A 19,113-nucleotide genomic window follows, 5' to 3' on the forward strand; every position below is an offset into this window, starting at 1 on the left:
AAGAGGTGTGGGGAAACCTTGTTGTCATGTCTGCGGTGAGAGGAAGAAGAATAAATGACAGAGAAAGAGATTTCTCAGTACATCAGATAACATGTAGGCAGTGAAATATGTTGGGTTATTGTGTGATTTGCCATATCAGATGTATTTTCTCTCAAATGTACTTTTGTGAAGAGTTGGATTGAATCTTTTGGAGAGAAACAGGTAGACAAAGAGAAAAAGGATTATTTTCCCTACTTTTCTGAACCCGAAAGAATACTTAATCCAGTTTTCCATTCAATTCCACTTTCTTTGCATCCATCTCAAGAGTAAAATGTATTTATTTCTTTAGTATTATTTACCTGGAAAGATTTGGAACTGGATTGTTGCATATTATATTTCAGAGATGTGGTGTGTCTTATACTTACAGTGTTATAATTAGTCAGACATGCTTATTTATTACATGCTGGTATTCTAACTCTAGGTCTACCAAGTGTTATGACAGTTTATGAGAATATTACTTCACTACATAATTATTTTCATTGTGGTGATGATGCCATATTGATCTAGATTTGCACTTGCTCATGTGCATCAGAATACTTAATTTGGTGTCATGATAACATGAAAATGTAAGAGAAGTGAAAAGTTTTGTCTTTTCAGTTATAATTCCTAACTGTTTTAAGAATTTTTTTATGCTTTAATTATTTTTTCTGTGTGATTGAAGGAAGCTGGCACCATCATCAAACTTGCAACAGAGGAAACATTTTTTAAATGTTCAGTGTGTAAAAGATGTCAGTGTTACTACCTTTGTAAACGGAAGATGATGGACAGAAAATCTGCAGAATTTTCAGCAAAAGGGAGTAATTTTTTCAGCTCTTTTTCATTTCTTAATGGAAGAAGAATTATGGAAATGAGAGCAGGCATTGCATTAAGTGCTTGAAATGTTCCTTCCCTGCAGACCAATAAAAACGTAACTCTTCCATTAGGGAAGTTTAGTTTTTTGAAGGCTGAATCCGAACTCTGAATCAGTGAATGAGATGACTATGCTGGGGTAAGCGTTTCAAGGTTTGATGATGTATTTTAAGTCTTTCGTAGGTGGATACCAGCTCTTAGCTCATCTTGTAAGACTTCTTCAGAGCAACTTTCTCTGTGACTCTTTTTATATTAACCACTTGGCTTATCTTGTAGCACTTCTGTAGTGCAGTCTCCTGTGATGCAGATCAGCAGCAGAGTTTCAAATCCATGGGGATTGAATTATTTTTCCTGCCTGAATTTGGACTAGAAGCTTTCCTGGCCTTTTCAAAACACTCTAGCTACTTGCATAACTCCATAAACAAAAGTCAACTAGTGCAAGTTAAAAATGTGACCTTTCTGTGCTTCATATGGCATGTTTATAGTGGTTATAGTCTCACCTATGACTATAGATTATGCTGATTGTAGCTATCTGGTGAGTGTGAGATGAAAATGTAGCAGTAAACTGCTGTCACTGGGGGTGCTCAAATTAGATCCCTGATAAGGGCTGTGGAGAATTAATACCAGAGCAAGGAGGTATTCAAGTGAAGCCATCTTTTTTTTCTATGCTGTTAACCATAAAATAATCAACATTAATTTCTAGGTACTAGAAGATCACAAACAGAAATTAATAAAAAAGAGCAACATTATTACCAGTCATTATCACTGCTCTTTAGTACTAATTTATTAATCATATTTCAGTTTCATATACTATATTACTTAAGCTGTCAAACACATCGCAGAGGTATGTAAGGATGATTTGTCTTCATTGAGTGTATGAGGAGACAGAGACACCAAGAGCTTCTGAAACTTGTCCAAGGTCTGGAAATGATTAAGTGGAATTCTTTATTATTTCTTATTTAGTTGTAAATAGTCTGAATGTAACCATATGGTCCAGTTATAATTGATCAAATAAATCCCATTTCCCTCTTTTTTGCTGAAGGGCTGATCCCATGGGTGCACGCAGCACAAATAGTTAAGGCAACAGATGTAATTATTGTGAATATTTGGTCACATGTGGGGCTGATTTTGTTCTAGTTTTTTGAGGTTTGTTTTCTGCAAACACTGCTGGGAATCATTTACCCATCACTAAAAGTGTTCCTTGAAGCTCCAGTCCATTACAGGACTCCCATGAGCGCATTCCTGTGCTCCTGCTATGTTTTATATGCAACAAGTTAGTCCTTGTGCCATGATACAAAAAAATGGCATCTATGCAATATTAGTTATGTTCCTTATAAATTCAGGAGGCAAGGAGAACATGCCTGACCTACACAATCCTCTATCCCATCCTGATTATTCATTCCTAATGGAAAGATTTTGAAACACTGGAAAAAGACGTTGGTGGAGGAAGAACATGGACATAAAATTTTCAACTCCTTGCCGATTTTCTTGCTATTTTATCCCCTCTACCGATGCTGCAGCTCAGTCGGTTGATGAATTTAATCAGCTGCCTGCTTTAGACGTGAAGAGACACTGGCAGTGAATTTCCACCTTGCACATTAGATTTTTGGCTGATTTAAGTTGGGGTCACCCTGTGCTAGAGCCGTAGGTGGCTAATAGCCCCAGAGAAACCAACTGTGTGGACTGGGGCTGCCTGTAGAAAACACAAGTTCCTGGGAGTCTTGGATGCATTTGCACACAGAAGGAGCCAGATGGTTTTCTCTACGGGTTTTCATCGGCTTCGCTCTGCAGGAGAAATACCTGAGATGGATGCTGCCAGGTAGCTGCATGGCTCCTGTGTGTTAACAGCTGCTCTAGCTCTTCTCTCAGAGGTGTATTTAAAGCATAAAAATGAAAAATCTGTGTGGTCAAGTGGGGAGTGGGGAAGACTTCATGTCTTGTGTATTTCTAGACCTGATGGGATGGTCTGGTCCCAACCTGGCATCCCAGTCTGGAATGTGATGGTGGTACGTGCCAGATGGTTCATAACTGCTTTGAGATCAAAGGCACTTTCTACATGTTAATAAGGTTTTCTCATTCACAGCCCTTGGGCATGGCTCACTCACGTGGCCAGGTCGCAGGCAGACATGGTCACCCATTGGAGTCATCTGAAGCTGTGTGCAATATTGCCGATTTGACTCTGAAATGCACTGCTGCAGTCAGCCACCCTCCCAGAGCACCATGACCTTTGGGAAGCTTAGGTCAGGTCCCGTATCACCTGCACATTGTAAAATAGCAGATTGGTTGGCTTATACTGGCAATAAAGCCAACCATCCCTAAAACAAGGCTAGTCTGTGGGACTTTATCTGGGCCAAACCAAGGTGTGGACTCTGGTTTTATCCCGGACATTAAAAATTAATGCAGGGTAGCCTGCAGTTCAACCACACGCCCAACCTTGGGGTCATTAAAAGCAACCCAGCAGCGTTAGGCAAAGCTCGAGGCGTCTCAAGCGGGCTGGTCCTGGGCAGCCATCCCTGTCTCACGTGCTTGCTCTCATGGTCTTGTTCCAGGGCAACCCACTGTACTTCCAATCTGCCAGAAATGTAACAGTGAACATCCTCAATGAGAAGACTAAAGTCCTTACTCGCCTTGTTACAGGTAAGGAGCGGGAAAGGCTGCGTGGAAGAATTAAGGAGGGATGAAAGCGGGTGTGTTGTGGGATGCTATGCTGGCTTTAGACAGTATGCAGGAGGGGATCCCAGGTGTCTTGTGAAGTACAAATGGAAACTTCGCTCCACTTTGTAAAAACAAAGCTAGAGACATGAAAGCTGTGCCGGAGAGGCAGCTGGCTGGTGTTTTCTGATAACAAAGCAGAACATCGTTGTCATTTGAAAGCCAATCCAGGGACAGAAAGGTTAGTTATACAACTTCAGGGTCAAGAAGAACATATGCAGGCTGACATTTCTGTTGTAACAGGCACAGGCTTTTCCTGAGACACTTCTAACTTGCCTGTGATCTTGGGGACACTGCAGATTAACGGTGGCTGGGTTGGGATGCTTTGCAATTTAGAGCAATTTGCAATTTTTGTGCCCTTCTGCTGATGAATAACGCTCTCATGCTCCTGAGCATGAGTATGTTTGATGGGGAAAAGGGTGTTTCATAAATCCCCAGTGCACAGCAGCCTTCGAATGAATGCATGTGTAATTTGGGTTGAAAGAGCCTAATGCGTTATATATGGTAAAATATATATGATATAGGATAGATATTTATTTATTGAGATTTATCTAGGGACCGGGAGAATTATTGCTGTTTGACAGAGCCAGTAATCCATAAACATGTTGTTTCTACATGAGATTTGGTTGTTTGGGTTGCTTATATAACATCTTGGCCTCTAGTCACAGTATTAAATAATTAAATATGCAGCTTCAGTAAGCAATGATTTAAGCAGTACGCGTGAAAATTGCCTGGAGGAAGGAAATAAATTCAACCCCAAGCTCCCCGATTCTCACATTCAGAATGAATGTGTTTAGTTTGCTGCTTCTCCATGTATTTTCAAGCGGTTATTTTGTTCACTTAAGCACCTCTGTGTCACGAGAGCTTGGGAGGACACAGTCAGTGATGTCTCCCAGCATGATGTTCTGGTTATTGAGCTTGTTTCTTCATTTGGCAGCAACTTTGGTTTCAGGGCAGAGCAAAGATGTAGTCCTATGCAGTGATGAGTAGGGAAGCAGTTAATTAGCAAGATACAAACCAAACAAAGCACTGGATTTTCTCAGAATGACTGCAAGAGTTTTAAAGTGTTTCCAGGGATCTCAGCATAGCCTCGCTTTTCTGTAGTGCAAAACATGCACACGATTATGTGCGCCCTGATGCCAATACAGATGACCTGTGTGGGGAAATGCTGGATATAGATTGGAGTTTGAACCTGCCTATAAGAAAATACTGGCTTTCAGGTCTTACTTCTCTTGTCTTTTGAGAAATGAGACTAGTCATGAAGATGGCCAGAACTGATGCAAAGTCTGATGCCCTGCCTTGTGCAGTAGCATAGTCCAGGGAGGCTGTGACTTGGACTGAGTTGCACAGGGCTGTTAGATGGTGATTTGTCTGAAGTTTAGCTGAGGTCGATAACCAAGGGGTCTGCTCTTTGCATCCTTTGAGCCACAGACCTGCACAGATTTGCTATTCAGGCAGCTGATGTTTATCAGGCTCCACAACAAAATGCATTGCCAGAGGCTTTCCAGCACTGCTGTGCATGGCAGCCTGCAGGAGAAGCAGCAGAATTGAAATGAGAGCTACAAAAGGAAGTTTTACTCATCTAAAAACTTTCTGAAACATGGGAGTCTCTGCCATTTGTCTTGGCCTGCGCATGGTTGAAATGGTCTAAAAGAAAATTTCTGCTCCTGTGGTGATGTTTCTCTTTTTTGTTTGCTTTTTTTGTTTGCTTTTTTTTGTTTTGTTGTTTTTTAAATTGGACTGTGCGTGACACTGATATAATTATAATCCAAGTATATTTAACAGGCAGAAAACCAGGAATCTTTTACACCACAGCATCAGTCCAAGCCAAATGGACTTGGGAACTCTTGATGCCTCTTACAGCTGCACTAATACTCTGAAAGCATGGCTGGGTATATTCATTGCTATTTCACATGTGGGTCTGTCTTTGTAAAAAATTCCTGGCTATCCCAAGTTTAATGGTGATTTTATGACACACATAAGCATTAACAAAAACATGAGTAGAAATAGTTGAGAGGTTGTTATTTGGGTAGAAAACAGTGCCCTTTTCTAAGAGAGATCACCCTCTGAAAAGCACACACCTCCCTGTTTCATGCGTCATACACAGGTTGTATCTGCAGAGCTATTAGGACAATCTCAGCAGATGGGTTTATTAAATGTATGCAGCTACTATGTGATTTTCTGATACTTTTCACTGAAAGGTTTTGCTAAATCTCTTCTTCCTTCTAGGTCCCCAAGCAGTGGAAGCACACAGCCAAAAATTTGAGGTGAAAACCCTCTCTGGAAAATTGCTGTTTTCTGCAGATGACAACGAAGTGGTGGTTGGAGCTGAGAGATTGAGAGTTTTAGGTAAAAGATTATTCACTAAATCACTGTTTTAATATGCACCTCTTCAAATTTTAGTATAGCTTTGCCTGACTTTCCTTCATGCTTGCGGAAGGCTTCTTTTGCAGATAAAACCTTTCACTGTCTTTATTGCTTTGAATCTTCCCCGAGCAGATAATGGCCAGGAGTTTCTGTCTGAAGGGTGTCTTAACTTCCACAATATATTATTTCCCCTCCAGAAAAAACTCCCCTGGAAGTGTTTTGTCTGGTTTAGTGAAGTAGCTTTAAAACCAGCTTTGGAAACTGAACAACTTTATCTTTTGGGTCTGGGATGAAGGACAGCGATGGATCGCTCTAAGGATGCTTCCATGTCTGCAGTCACTATGCATAGGAAAACTTCAGACTTCATGTTTTTGATTGCACCACTTTCACCAGCTCCTCCTTCATTTTAAAGCAAACACCAAGGAGGAAACCTGCAGTGAAAAAGTCAGTGTGAATTGGGACCCCATGTTAATTCTCTGCAGTGTTTGGTGCCTTAGAGTTTCCTTAGCCACATGCAAGAGCAGTTTGTGCATCTCTGAACCATCTTCAGCTACGTTGTGGGTAGGGTGAAGTGTCCTGTGCACAGGAGGAGAGACCAACCTTACCAATGCCACCACTTCGCTGTCTGCCTTTCGAGATAGACAGGGCAGCCTGAGCTCTCCTTTGGCCTGTGTAGGATCTGTCTCCCCAGCTGTCCTGCCTGCTAGGCTGTACGTCGGTAGTTCTTAATAAAAACTGCGGATACTCTTTGGCTTTGGGGAGTGGGGGTTGTTTATTTTTCGTTTGGAATTTTTTTTTTGTTAAAGAAACAGTTATGGTAATTGTAAAATTTTAAAATGTATTTGATAGTTATATGGAATTACCTCTTAGAAACTTGAATTCTCTTGCTCTCCAGCTCAATCTGTGCTCTTTGGTTAGTCTAAGATTTGCTCATGAATGTTTTCATGTAGGACCAGACTGGGTAGTTCAGTAGTGCTAGCAGTTAGTCACATAACAGTGCTGCTGGTCTCTGTGGATACACTGATACCTGTTTTCTAATGGCTTGATTTGGATGCATCTATTCGCTCCAAATTGTTCCTTCTCTAGTAAGCTCGTAAAACCAGAGATCAACAGAAGGAGCTTAGAATGATACATAGTATTATTAGTTATTATCCTTTCTACATATTACATAGAGTATTATTAGTATATTATGTATAATCTAAAGGAGCTTAAAATGAGCACCTCGGAGTCTAGCCATCATGAATGGGACTTTGTATCCAACCCTGAACATTTTTTGTTACCTGATGTCATGCTCTTCTAGAGGGTTCCTGTTTGTAGATAGGCCACGTGTAGCTGTTTGCAGGTCGCTGTTGTTACATGCTGGACTAGTTCAGTCACCAGCTGTACAAAGTTAAGTGAGTTTTATAGGATAAAGGTTGAACTTCACAAAATTAATGGAATCTTTTTTAACTTAAAGCTTTGAAAAGGACCATTCAAAATTCTTGCAGTGTTGCAGAGCTGGGGAAGATTTGTCATAATCCATGTTCTACCACAAATCTCCATTCACACTGCACCCTTCAGAGCTAATTCATTGTACCGTCTTTGTGCAGGGTGGATGAAGTCAGGAAGCAACAGGTTTTAAGTGTTTTCTTGGGGACCTTAAAATAAGAGAGATTTGTATCATTGGTTCTTAAAAGAAAATACAGAAACTTTTCCTTACAAGTTGCAAGTACTCCTTTTCAGATTACATACTTACTAAAATATTGCTTTTATTTACTTTGGAGAAACCAGCAATTATTTTTTATAGTTACTTTGAGTTTCTGCCTTGTTTTAGTCTTCAGAATGAACAGCATCAAAAATACCACTAACCACTGTAGTGCAGTTTTATTTTTATCTGCAACTGAGTGTTTCTCAGGGTTTATTTGACTTATACAGATCTATCAGAAAAGAAAAGGTAGAATGATACCACTGGTGATGTTACATGGCAAGTATTATTCCAATGACCTTGAGCTGAAATGCTTTCAGAGTTCAGGCTTGGCTTTGTTTTTCTCCAGCTTTGCTTCCCCAGTCTAATTTTATCTCCAAAAGTGTTTGCCATGGCTGTTTGCCATGCTGGGAAGTGTTATACCATATGTTCGTATTTCTTCCAGTGTTTTTGTCTGCACTTGAGGCTAGTCCAACTTGTAGTACACAGACAAATTCCTTTGATCATTTTTCTGGTGTTTGGGATCTCAGGTGCTGTTCATATGTGTCTGCTGACACCTACCTACACTATGTAAATAATCTCAACTTGTTCTTGTTATTGCTGAACATGTACTTGTTATAGAAGGAAGTGTATGTCTGCAATCTGGCATGAAGTCATCCGACAGAGGTTACAGCAGCAGTTATTGGGCTTGTGGCTAGCTTTTAATCTTGTTAATGATAATTACTTTTTTTCTTTGTATGCTCTTCAAAGTTGATTCTGAAAGTTTGTTCTATAACGTAATGCTGAAGCCTTGTCAGGAGAAAATAAGTGCTTTCCGTTTTTGAAATGGACCTTGCTCTGGGTGGCTAAAGGATTTTTCAATATTAGCAAGGAATTAAAAAAGGGAGAAATACACAGATTTATGGATAAAAACCAAATACAAGTAGGACATGTACTGTGTTTGATGGTGCTTCAAAAAATTGCACAGCATGGGTAGTGCAGATTACCAAATGAAAGTGCTTTTTATTTTGATTGTATTTTGGGTAATTATTTCTGATTTATAACCGTTAAAGGACACAGAATGACAGAGCTAGTCCCCTCTGCTTTTTATGCATGATGTAATTTAGTGTACTTCAATGATTTTATTTGATTTAGTGAATCCAGTCAGACCTGTCGTCATAGGAGAGATTGCAGGATAACGGGAACTTCTGTTTGAGGACAGTGGCAGCTCTCTGAGCCCTTTGGCCATGATCAGCTCTGATAACATCTACACAGCCTTTTCCAGACACAAGCACAAGTTCCCTCTGCTTTGCTCAAAGCCAACCAGGAGCTTAGCAGCTGCATTGGTCCAGATGACTCAGAAGGAGTTCATGTTTGCTTGCAAAAAGTCGTGTAGAAACTGAACCTTATGCCAAATCTAGTCTGCCCTTTTTCTTCCAAGCTCATCTGCCAGTGCTTGCTGTTGCCCAGTTTCTGTCCTCCACTCTAGTGGTGGGATCGGATGGCAGCACGTTCTCACTGTTAGCACCCCTTTCTTTTACAAGATTCGCTCCTACAGTATTTGAGCACATCATGGTCTTTTAAAAGATACTACAGCAGACCTTGGAACCGTTCTCATTCCTCAGAACCACAACTCTGGTTTTGCAAGGCTTGGATTTTGAAGGCAAATTCTCTACTTCTCTGCGGGCTGAACGGCATCATGGTGCTGCTCATGGGGTTGTGCGTGAGGTGGAGTGCGAACCTTCCCTGCGCTGGCCGTTGCCACTGTCAGCAGTGCACTTTGGCAAACACCACATGGACACAAGCTAATGCCTTGCTGGAAGGCCCCTGTGGGCTCATAAACACATATGGTCGGCATTATGGGAGATGAATGAGCTGGTCCTAATTGAATGTGTATGTGGTACTTCATACAGCAGTTCCCTTTCCCCCCTCCTCCTTCCCTCCAGTAATGAAACGTGTTCAGACCATCTGAAAAATGATGCGCAAGAAATACTCTTTAGTTAAAAGAGCATTAAAAAATAACTTTTATATATATTAATTACCAATTTCATTTAATAGCATATTGAACATTATAGCATTTATAAACAAAAGACAATCATAAAGCATTATTCTGACTGTTAATTAGCTCTATTTATTCTCCAGATTAGTTTTTAAATATGCCCTCTAGATGCCACTTGGTTCTAATTAACAGAGTTACATTATTATCTCTATAGAAAAGCATTTTTAATTAAATCTAAAGCAATTTAAATTAGCATGAGTTTTTACAGAAATTAAACTCTGGTCAGATGCTTAATTTAGCCTTATAAGACAACATCTGATGACATGCCAGTGTCAATTCTCACAAGGGCCTTGACATCTTTTTTGGAGATTATTTTTTGAAGTTTGTTTTCAGGGAAACTTGCCAGTATACTCTGGTGTCTAATATTTATGATGGATTTAACCAATTTTTTTAAGACTAAATATTGATGGGAATCCACATGCATTACCGTGAGCTGAGATAAAAATGCAAAAGACATATTCCTGCAGCTTACAGGCTTTTGCAGTCCTTGGTTTCGAGTGGCAGAGGAAGGTTTGTGTGGGAGGTAGGATTGCATGGACTGGATGCTGTCTCATTACAGATCAACCACGCTTTTTAACCACTCTTAAGATTAGCATTTTGCTTTGCAATAAGAATAGGATTAGTCATAAAACTACAAAGTCCCTTTTCTGTAATAGAAGAATACAGGGATTGCTCCCAGTCCGGGTCCCTGGAAGATGTGCCTCTCATTTAGACATTTGTACTACCACAGCGTAACCTATGCTATGGTAAGGCTAAAGCCTTTCCCTGTGGCAAGACCCTAACTAAAATAGTTGTATTTAGGGTAGGAGGCCTTTCATCTCCCAGTATAAAGACTGCAGGAGCTTCTCTGCAGGAGCTGTGTGACCCACCTGCCACACACCCCAGTGCTCCCCAGCACCATGGCTGGCTAACACGTACCTTTGATCTCGCCAACCCCTTGCATGCTCTCCCTTCAAATAATTAGCCAGCAGCTCTATTTCTACCTTGCAGTTTTTTTCACTCTAGCATATTCCCCCTGGGTGATGAACCATGTGGAGCATGCAAATGCTGACCACAGGTTAGACTTTCAGGAATGTTAGTTTGGAAGCATTTTTTGTTCTAGTTTCTCTCCAGGTGCCTGGGAATGCACCTGAAAAGAGGATTCAGCTGTTGAAATGTTATTGCAAATTTATTAATAAGTTTGGAGTAATTCATTCCAAGGCACATTTCCAGCATTTTATTTATCAGCTGTATATCAAGAGCTTGAGAAGTTTTAGTGGAGGAACATGAACAGTAAAAGCAACATAGCTCAAGCTTATAGTCAATAAGATCACTGCATGGTTTTCTCGCAGAAAGCTCTTTTAAATGGGAGGGTTTGTGTTGGGGTTTTCCGTTGTTAAGGGCAGAAGGAGTAACCTGCTCTGTATTTGCAGAATACAAAGTGCTGGGTTTCATTACCCATGGAAGGGTTAAAAAAGCATTTGCAGTGTCCTTCACTTTGGACAAGAGGAGAACACGATTTAATATGGATGTGGTGAACTGAGATGTCTGTGTAAGCTGGCCCAGCTGTCTCTAAAGCTTCACATCTACAAACATTTTCAGGGAGCCTTATATTAGCTTGATCTGGGAGGAACCTTGCAGAACTGTGGCTGCAATGCCAGCCTGGTTAAAGGACTCTGCTCCCATTTCCTCAATATTACAATTTTAGTAGCTTCTTGGCATGTCCTTTCTAGATTATGCTTGCTGCAGTGTTTAAAACAGAGTAACTTTAATGAGTGCAAGACTGGTTATATTTCATTAAAATAATCCACAAAGCTATTTGACTGGTACCAATCATTTCAGAGGGTGGTGTAAGCTAGAAATTTAACAGATTTCAGGAATTACAACCCATTTTTGCTGCATGCGTCCTTCAGAAGTGATTATTTATGGGTCAGGACATGCACGGTTGCCCTTTTCAGGAGCCGTTATGATTTCAAAATGGGATTTTACTGATTTGTTTGTGGCAGAGGGAACAACTTTTGTATCCAAATGTTGAAATCACACCCGATCCAGAAAGGAAACAGCTTTCTGGCCTCACCATTGAGTCTGCTGCAACTTTACACCTGAGGATTAATGCCAAACTTGAATCTTTGTATCATGGATTTTGTATGTTTTCCTGAAAAATATGTCCTTACTACAGGTCTGTAAGTAGCTTTTTCAGAGGAGAAATGGTGCTACAAGGCTCATTTCTTAGCCAATTGAAACATTTTCCTACTGTGATCCTTTTCCTTTACAAAGGCAGCTGAAAGGCAGTTGCCTCTAACTCAAAGATGGCTCGGTGCTGCTGAAGCGCAGCCGTGGTACCTTGCTGGGGTACCTCGCTGGGGTACCTTGCTGTGTTTCTAGCAGCAAATGCTGTACCATCAGCCTGGGGTCAGAGGCCTTCCCCAGTTCATCCAGTTGCAAATAAGCTCCTGCTTGCTCAGGCTGCTTCAAAGGCACCTGGAGGTACCGGTTGCTCCAGAGCTCCCTTCTCTGCTCTTGGCAAGAGAAAGCACGTGCCATAGCCATGCTGCTCACAAGGCTTGGACAGGCATTTGACCTTTTGCTGAAGATGTATGAACTTCTTTAGGTAGCAGCTACAAGTATTCACTGTGCACTTCCTATAGGTAATTAAGCAGTGATACTAATGCAGTCCTGGAGCAATTGCCAAGCTGTCGTGTAGTCACTGGTCCTGCAGCAAAGAGACAGAGAGTAAAGTGAGGAAAGTAGGGAAATACACTGGCAAATGAAGATACCAGGTTTTAGCACAGGTACTAGCAATACTGGAAACAGCCTTCGCTGTCTGTAGCATTCAGTCACGGCAGCGGAGTTTCATCAAATTTCTTTGCACTCATTGCAGAGCTGTGATGATGGAAAAAAATTATGTTTAGAAAATAAAGGAGTAGTGGGGGGAAAAACTATGTTTCATATCAGTGATTAAAGCCAAAAGAAAATTCTTTTTTGCTCTCAATTAGGATTTGTACTATTACTGTATCAATGTAAAAGTCAGGTGTCAAAAAGTGATTTAATCTGTAATCAGCAGTGATAAAGAAGTAAAAAACTATATAGAAAAAAACTGATTTGGTTGAATTGGGTGGGGTTTTTTTCCTCAGAGGTTGGGAGGAGATTTTTGGATGCTTTCTTCCAAATAGTTTTTCTCCTTTTCTGTAAGGGAAGAAATTAAAATGACCAGATCTTGAACAAACATACAATTCTTGAATGAATACTTCCAATTGCTTTGCTGCCTTGAGGGCAATAGGTGTAGACACTGTTGTCCATTCCGTTTAATGGCAAATTCAGCTAACATTGCCCTCCTTTTTCAAAGTCCGCTCACCCAGATTGTAAACTTGTCTTTTGTTGGACAGAACAATGTGTGTTGGGAGGGAGACATACTGAGAAGTTTTCGTTGTGTTTGCTTTTACTTCAAAGTGTATTCCAGGCAAAAAGGATAGCATTTCTGTAAAGTGTATAGACTTGGAGTCCAGGCTGAAATGTGTGTTCAGACTGCGTTACCTTAATCCTGTTTAAGGAAAAAGAAGAATCATCCACCATCAAATTAATATTGATTAAATGTCACAAGGATTATGAAAGAAACATACTGTACACTTACCAAACACTGAAATCAAGTTTAGAAGTGTGGCAGATTTATATTTTATTTCCTAAGTGTCTTCCCCATCCTTCACAACCTGATCTGTTTGAAGCTCACATAATATTCTCCTTGATAAATTTCCACTGTGTATTCCTAGTTCGGGTGCTCTCTTGAGTTTCTTTGCAACTTTGCGCAAGAATGCCAAGAAAAGCTTCAAAGGAATTCAGTGATGACATTGCTATTGTTGAGCTGCAGTAAAAGTGTTGAAGAACCCCCAAATCTAGTCAGGAAGGAAATATCTAGAGGTCAGCATAAGTTGTAGCAACCTTTCTTCATATGTCTATTCTCAGTTTGGACACAAGCCCTTCTGTTCTTTTCTCTTATTCCCTTTATATTTCTCAGAGATTCAACCACTGAAGCTAGACTGTTGAAGATCAACGTGTGTCTGCAGACACATCACTAATGACTCGCATGTTCATCTTAGAGCTTGCAGCTCATCTTATTGTTTGCAAGTTTTCTAGCTTAAAACCAGGCTCCATTTATTTCTTGGGAGTGTGGGTCAGATAATTGCTTCTCCTCCACCCAGCAGAGCTGGCGGTGCTGGAGTCACAAGGAGTTCCCGCCTGGCCTGACTCAACCACAGACCAGTGCCTAAGGGTTGACTCACTCCCCATTGCATACAGTGGCAAGACCATCATCTAAAAGTTTCTAGATAAATTATATTACAGTTTTATTATAAACACCTTTGTTGATGCTGCATGTGATTTCATGACGTAGATTGCCCTTAAGAGAATAACTCCCCAACACTTTGACAACGAAGGCAGGCAGGCAGACAGACCTTTGCAATGAACTATTTTTATAGTATCCTAGAAAGAAACATGAATGAAGCTTTTGTTCAGTGCACTGGCTTAACCTAGCCAGGCTGTTATTGTTGGGCCCTGAAATGGAGCTCTTATTGATTTCAGATTTGATGAGATTCAAGAGGAGCAACAGCAATTACTATGTTCATCCATTTAAAAACATAAATTAAGGATGAATAAGGCCTTTAAAGCTAGGAATTAAAAGAAGCAGGCACAAATCATTTCTAGCTGTATTGGATTGGATTTACTTTCTGGACATCTGTTTGCACAGGCACCTTTCTGAGAGTGTCACATATTACCCTGATGAGACCTACAGAGGAGAGAACCTCGTCAAACGGGTGTTTTCGTGAAAAAATTGCTGAATGTGTCCTGATCAATAATAGTGGGAATAGAGGTAGTTTATGGAGATCACCAGCATGCTACATATTGCCTCTTGACTTTAGCTAGAAAAAAAATCATAGCAAATCCTTCTCCTTCTCCCATCATTTGCACAATACTACGTTAAGGCAGAACACTAAAGAGAAGTCACACTTAAGCCAACTTAATCACCATGTTTGTCACAGGGCTCTGAGACCCCAATTTCATTATAAAGCAGTGATACACAACACTGAAGGTGTACTGTGGGTCTGGAATTATTACTAAAAGAACAGACAGAGTGAGAAAGAAATGTGTTGTCTAGAAAGAAAAGAAAAAGGGAAGTGGGGAATAGCTAACCAGGTGCATCTGCACCTGAGCGGAAACCTGATTTCTCTCCTTCACGTTCTATTCACCCCCAAGTGCTGTTCAGCTGATTGCCACCTACCATTGACAGCAGGAACATCAATCATTAGTCTAAAAATACCTCTCATTGCATTTCATTTGAGCTCTTCTTCTCTCCCTTCCAGCTGATCGCGGTAAAAGGGTAGAGCAAGTTTTGTATGGAGGGAGCAGTATGTGATTAGTGTCTTGCCATGGTGGCTGGAGCCCAGTTCTGGCCAGAGGGAGCAAGGATGGTCCTTGCCTTTGCACCAGGGAAGGTGCCAGGACAGTGTCATGCAGCTCAGGTACTTTTGCAGCACACGAGGGGAGCAGGAAGCAGTTTGGAAAGCTGAACTATTGATGCCCACTTTCCTCTGGTTGGAGTTGTTGCTGGTTAAGTAGATGCAAGTTCCAGCTGAGATACGCTCCGTTCTTGAGGCATTTGTAACTCCTCTCTCCCCTGTGGACTTGCCGGCATGCAGCCAGTGTTGAGCTTACACGAGAGCCTTTGCCTTGGTGGGATGTTAGTAATCTCTTGGTCTTTTCTCACAAAGCTCATGAGACTGATCGACCAACTCCACATTTGGACGAAGAGGGCTAATGCTTCAAAAGGCACCCTTCAACAGGAGACTAGCAGACCAGCATGCACATACAGAACATGATGCTTCTACTTTGTTTCAATGTGAAACTGGGATTAAAAAAACACTTTCTTTTATGCTGTGTCTTGGACTCATGTTGTAGAGCAAGATGATTGCCAAAAGCCCAGCCCACTGGTTCTTTTTGTTGCTTCCGTGTTGGAGACAGGGCAGATTGCTGTGCCAGGCACATGGTTTGCAGCAAGAAAGGATGGTGTCTTCCTGTGCAAGAGCTGGAGCTGTTCAGAAGGTGCAAGAGACCAGTGGCACTGGAGGCTCCTATGGCGGGTGCAGAATGGGAAGATGGAGGTGGGAGAAGGTCCAGAAGCTGGATGTTGCTCCAGCAACTCACCTGCACTGGTCCAAACCGCAACCAGGCTTGTCTCCTGGATGTGGCAGTAGGCTTCTAAGAAACCACTAGTGCCACAGAAAATGCACGCTCTTATTTGACAGACTTGTTCTCCTGCAGTCTTTCTTCTGAATGTCAAATGAGAGAAAGTAAAAAAAAAAAATAATCCCTAAACCCTGAAATTCAACTGTAAATGTTCCCTTGCTATAGGACTCCTGATTTTTGTTCTTGCATGAACTGAACACATATAAGGGTCTTTGACATTTGTGCCCCCATGCCTTACACACTAGAAGGGAAAAAAAAAAAGCTTTACTCTTTGAGTGAATCTTTATGGTGATTCAAAACACTTTAGGTAGATCCTGTCATATGCTTTATAAGTTCCTGACTGATTGTGTGGAATTAAGTTATTGGGCAGAGAACCAGCTAATGGAAACACATTGACGAAATCATTTTTGAGGGACATTAAATGGAACTTAAAATAAAGCTGAAATGGCTTTATGGATTTTTCAGTCAAACTGTTTATGAACATTTATCAGTGGTAAATTACACGGTGTCAGAAGAGGGAATCAGTAGGTATGGCTTTTAATAGAAGTTGTTCTGATATAATACTCTGAGAAAGAATAATTTATTGCCTAGGGATGTACAGTATAGTATGTTTAAATACAAGTTATATGATTGTTTTCTCCTAACTGTCTTTGGCTGTTTGCAGATGTTACCCTTAGCAGCAGCAGAGAGTCTCGTAAGATGAAAACAATATTTTCAATACTTTGCAATGAAATAGAAATTTTGTATTATGCATTTTTCATGGTATATAGCAAATGTTTTAATAACTGATAATTCAGGGAGCAGAAGCTGTATTGTACAATAATAAATTTAATTTACATTTACTTTATATTTAGTAAATGGAGAAGAGGGATGTAGTAGTTTTGATTGAGAAGGGAGATTGTAGCAGCTAATTCTTGAACTGTCGGAGCTGTGTATTAATACCATTTGTCAAAACCCATCATTCCTCAGGTAGACAGTGAAAATAAGACTAGGGGAGTGCAAGACTAGAAGGCACTTTCTGGTCCTGCAGATCTTGTCCCCTGGTTTTGAGATGTCATATCTGATAGTCATGAATTTGTCAAATCTGTTAGATTGTCTGTCCCATCTTTGCTCCTCTTTTGGCTAAAAAACACTTACTTTTCTTCCCAAATATATTTGGGATCAGTTTATTGCCACTTGCTTTCATTCCTTAATGAAATTGGCCTCAAAACATTGACCTAGAGCCAGTAGTTCTTCTTTCTTCATGTTACTTATCCTCCTAATGTATTTATATACAGCATTTGTATCCTTCCTTATCCATCATGTTGCTAAGCTAAAAAGCCAGATTCTGGTCTTGCAGTTGTGACAGTATTTCCTCTCTGTACACTTCCCTCACTGGGGATAAGCTGGGGGCTACATAATAGTTCAAGGATTCTCTGATGATTCTTAAAATAATGTGATTTTTTTCATATTCCTGTTAGACTTTCCTCTTGCCTTTCAGTTTAATGTCATGTTTGCCTTCCTTTTGGCCATCTCCTGCCATGAATCATGAATAGCACTCAGCCTTTATTCATGGATGTTCCAACATAGATGTTGTGGTTTAACCCCAGCAGTCAACTAAGCCCCACACAGCCACTGGCTCACTCCTGCCCGGTGGGATGGGGGAGAGAATCGAAATGGTAAAAGTGAGAAAACTCGTGGGTTGAGATAAAGACAGTTTAATAAGTAAAGCAAAAGCTGCACCTGCAAGCAAAGCAAAACAAGGAATTCATTCCCTGCTTCCCATGGGCAGGCAGGTGTTCAGCCATCCCCAGGAAAGCAGGGCTCCATCATGCGTAACAGTGACTTTGGAAGACAAACGCCATCACTCTGAATGTCCTTCCCCTTCCTTCTTCTTCCCCAGCTTTATATGCTGAGCGTGATGTCATATGGTATGGGATATCCCTTTGGTCAGTTGGGGTCAGCTGTCCCAGCTGTGTCCCCTCCCAAATTCTTGTGCACCCCCAGCCTCCTCACTAGTGGGGTGGGGTGAGGAGCAGAAAAGGCTTTGACTCTGTGTAAGCCCTGCTCAGCAATAACAAAACCATTCTTGAATTATCAATGCTGTCTCCAGCACAAATCCAAAACATAGCCCCACACTAGGTACTATAAAGAAAATTAACTCTACCCCAGCCAAAACTAGCCCAATGGAGAAGAAATTTTTACTAATTTCTAAGCACATGACCTTGGACTTCATATTTTTAAATTTCACCCTCTCTCTTATTCCACTCCCTGAGGTCAAACATTTGTTTCTCCATGACATCCCAGTTCTCATCTGCAGAGCCAGAATAGCCCAATTCAGTGTCAACAGCACATTTCCCTCAAACTTCTCCTTCTTTTTTTGCCAAAGCCTTTAGTAAAACCACTAAATGAGGTCACTTCCTCCAGCCCAATGCCTTCACTTTCAACGCCATCCAACACTGATGCTATCACAGCCTGGCCAGGGACTTCCATGGTGGCCAAGAGCCAGACTTTGATACAAATGTCCAGTGTAGTTGAATTTGTCCAAGGCAATGTTTCCATCGGGAGGCACTGCAGGAGCTGCCAATCCTGAAGGCAGAGACTGAGACTCTTCAGCATAGAAGAGGGAGGGCTGGTGGGAGAGGGTACATTTGAGGTCTATAAAATTTCCAGTAGCACGAAAAGAAGAGGATGGTTATTTACTCTTTTTCACAGTCTAAGGCAGAGCAAGCATCCAGTGAAATCCTCAGGCAGCAGGTTGAAACCAAAGGAAGAACTTCTCCAGAGTATTTAATTAATCTGTGAGCCCCCTGCTACAGAAATGAGGACACTTAAAATGATAATTAGGTGAGGTGAGGAAAGGTTATCAGTGTCTCTCCAGTGGCTGGATGGCACGGCCAGCTCAAGGAGTCCCTCAGCTGCTGACAGCCAGAGTCAAGGGAGGAGTGTCTTAATTTTGGTCCCTCAGCATCCCCTCGTGGCTGATGTCCTACTCAGTGACAGGGACAGGTGGCCCTTTGGGAGATCTTGTGTTCTTAAAACAGAATAGTAAGAAATTATATTGCCAAGGTAGGAAGCCTTGTCAAGGCAGGTAGCATTCACTTCTAATTCATACTAAATGAGAGAAACAGCAGGATTTGGAAATCTCATGCCTGTTCCCCATGCATAAGGGCCTCCTTCATGGATCTGGGAATAAAGGCATCAGGAAAAGAGGGTTTAAGAACTTTGT

At 41.1% G+C, this 19,113-nt stretch overlaps 1 protein-coding gene across 1 annotated transcript in view; it reads left to right on the forward strand.

Moving 5' to 3' along the window:
* SGCD (sarcoglycan, delta (35kDa dystrophin-associated glycoprotein)) overlaps positions 1–19,113 on the forward strand; it is a 130,299-nt gene that overhangs the window by 76,479 nt on the left and 34,707 nt on the right. Inside the window, exons 3-4 of the mRNA XM_009702398.1 lie at positions 3,438–3,525; positions 5,830–5,949. Coding sequence (XP_009700700.1) covers positions 3,438–3,525; positions 5,830–5,949 — 208 coding nt within the window. The remainder of the gene's footprint in view (positions 1–3,437; positions 3,526–5,829; positions 5,950–19,113) is intronic.

The sequence above is a fragment of the Cariama cristata genome, unplaced genomic scaffold, assembly GCF_000690535.1.
Source record: "Cariama cristata isolate BGI_N322 unplaced genomic scaffold, ASM69053v1 scaffold5896, whole genome shotgun sequence".
Classification (NCBI taxonomy): domain Eukaryota; kingdom Metazoa; phylum Chordata; class Aves; order Cariamiformes; family Cariamidae; genus Cariama; species Cariama cristata.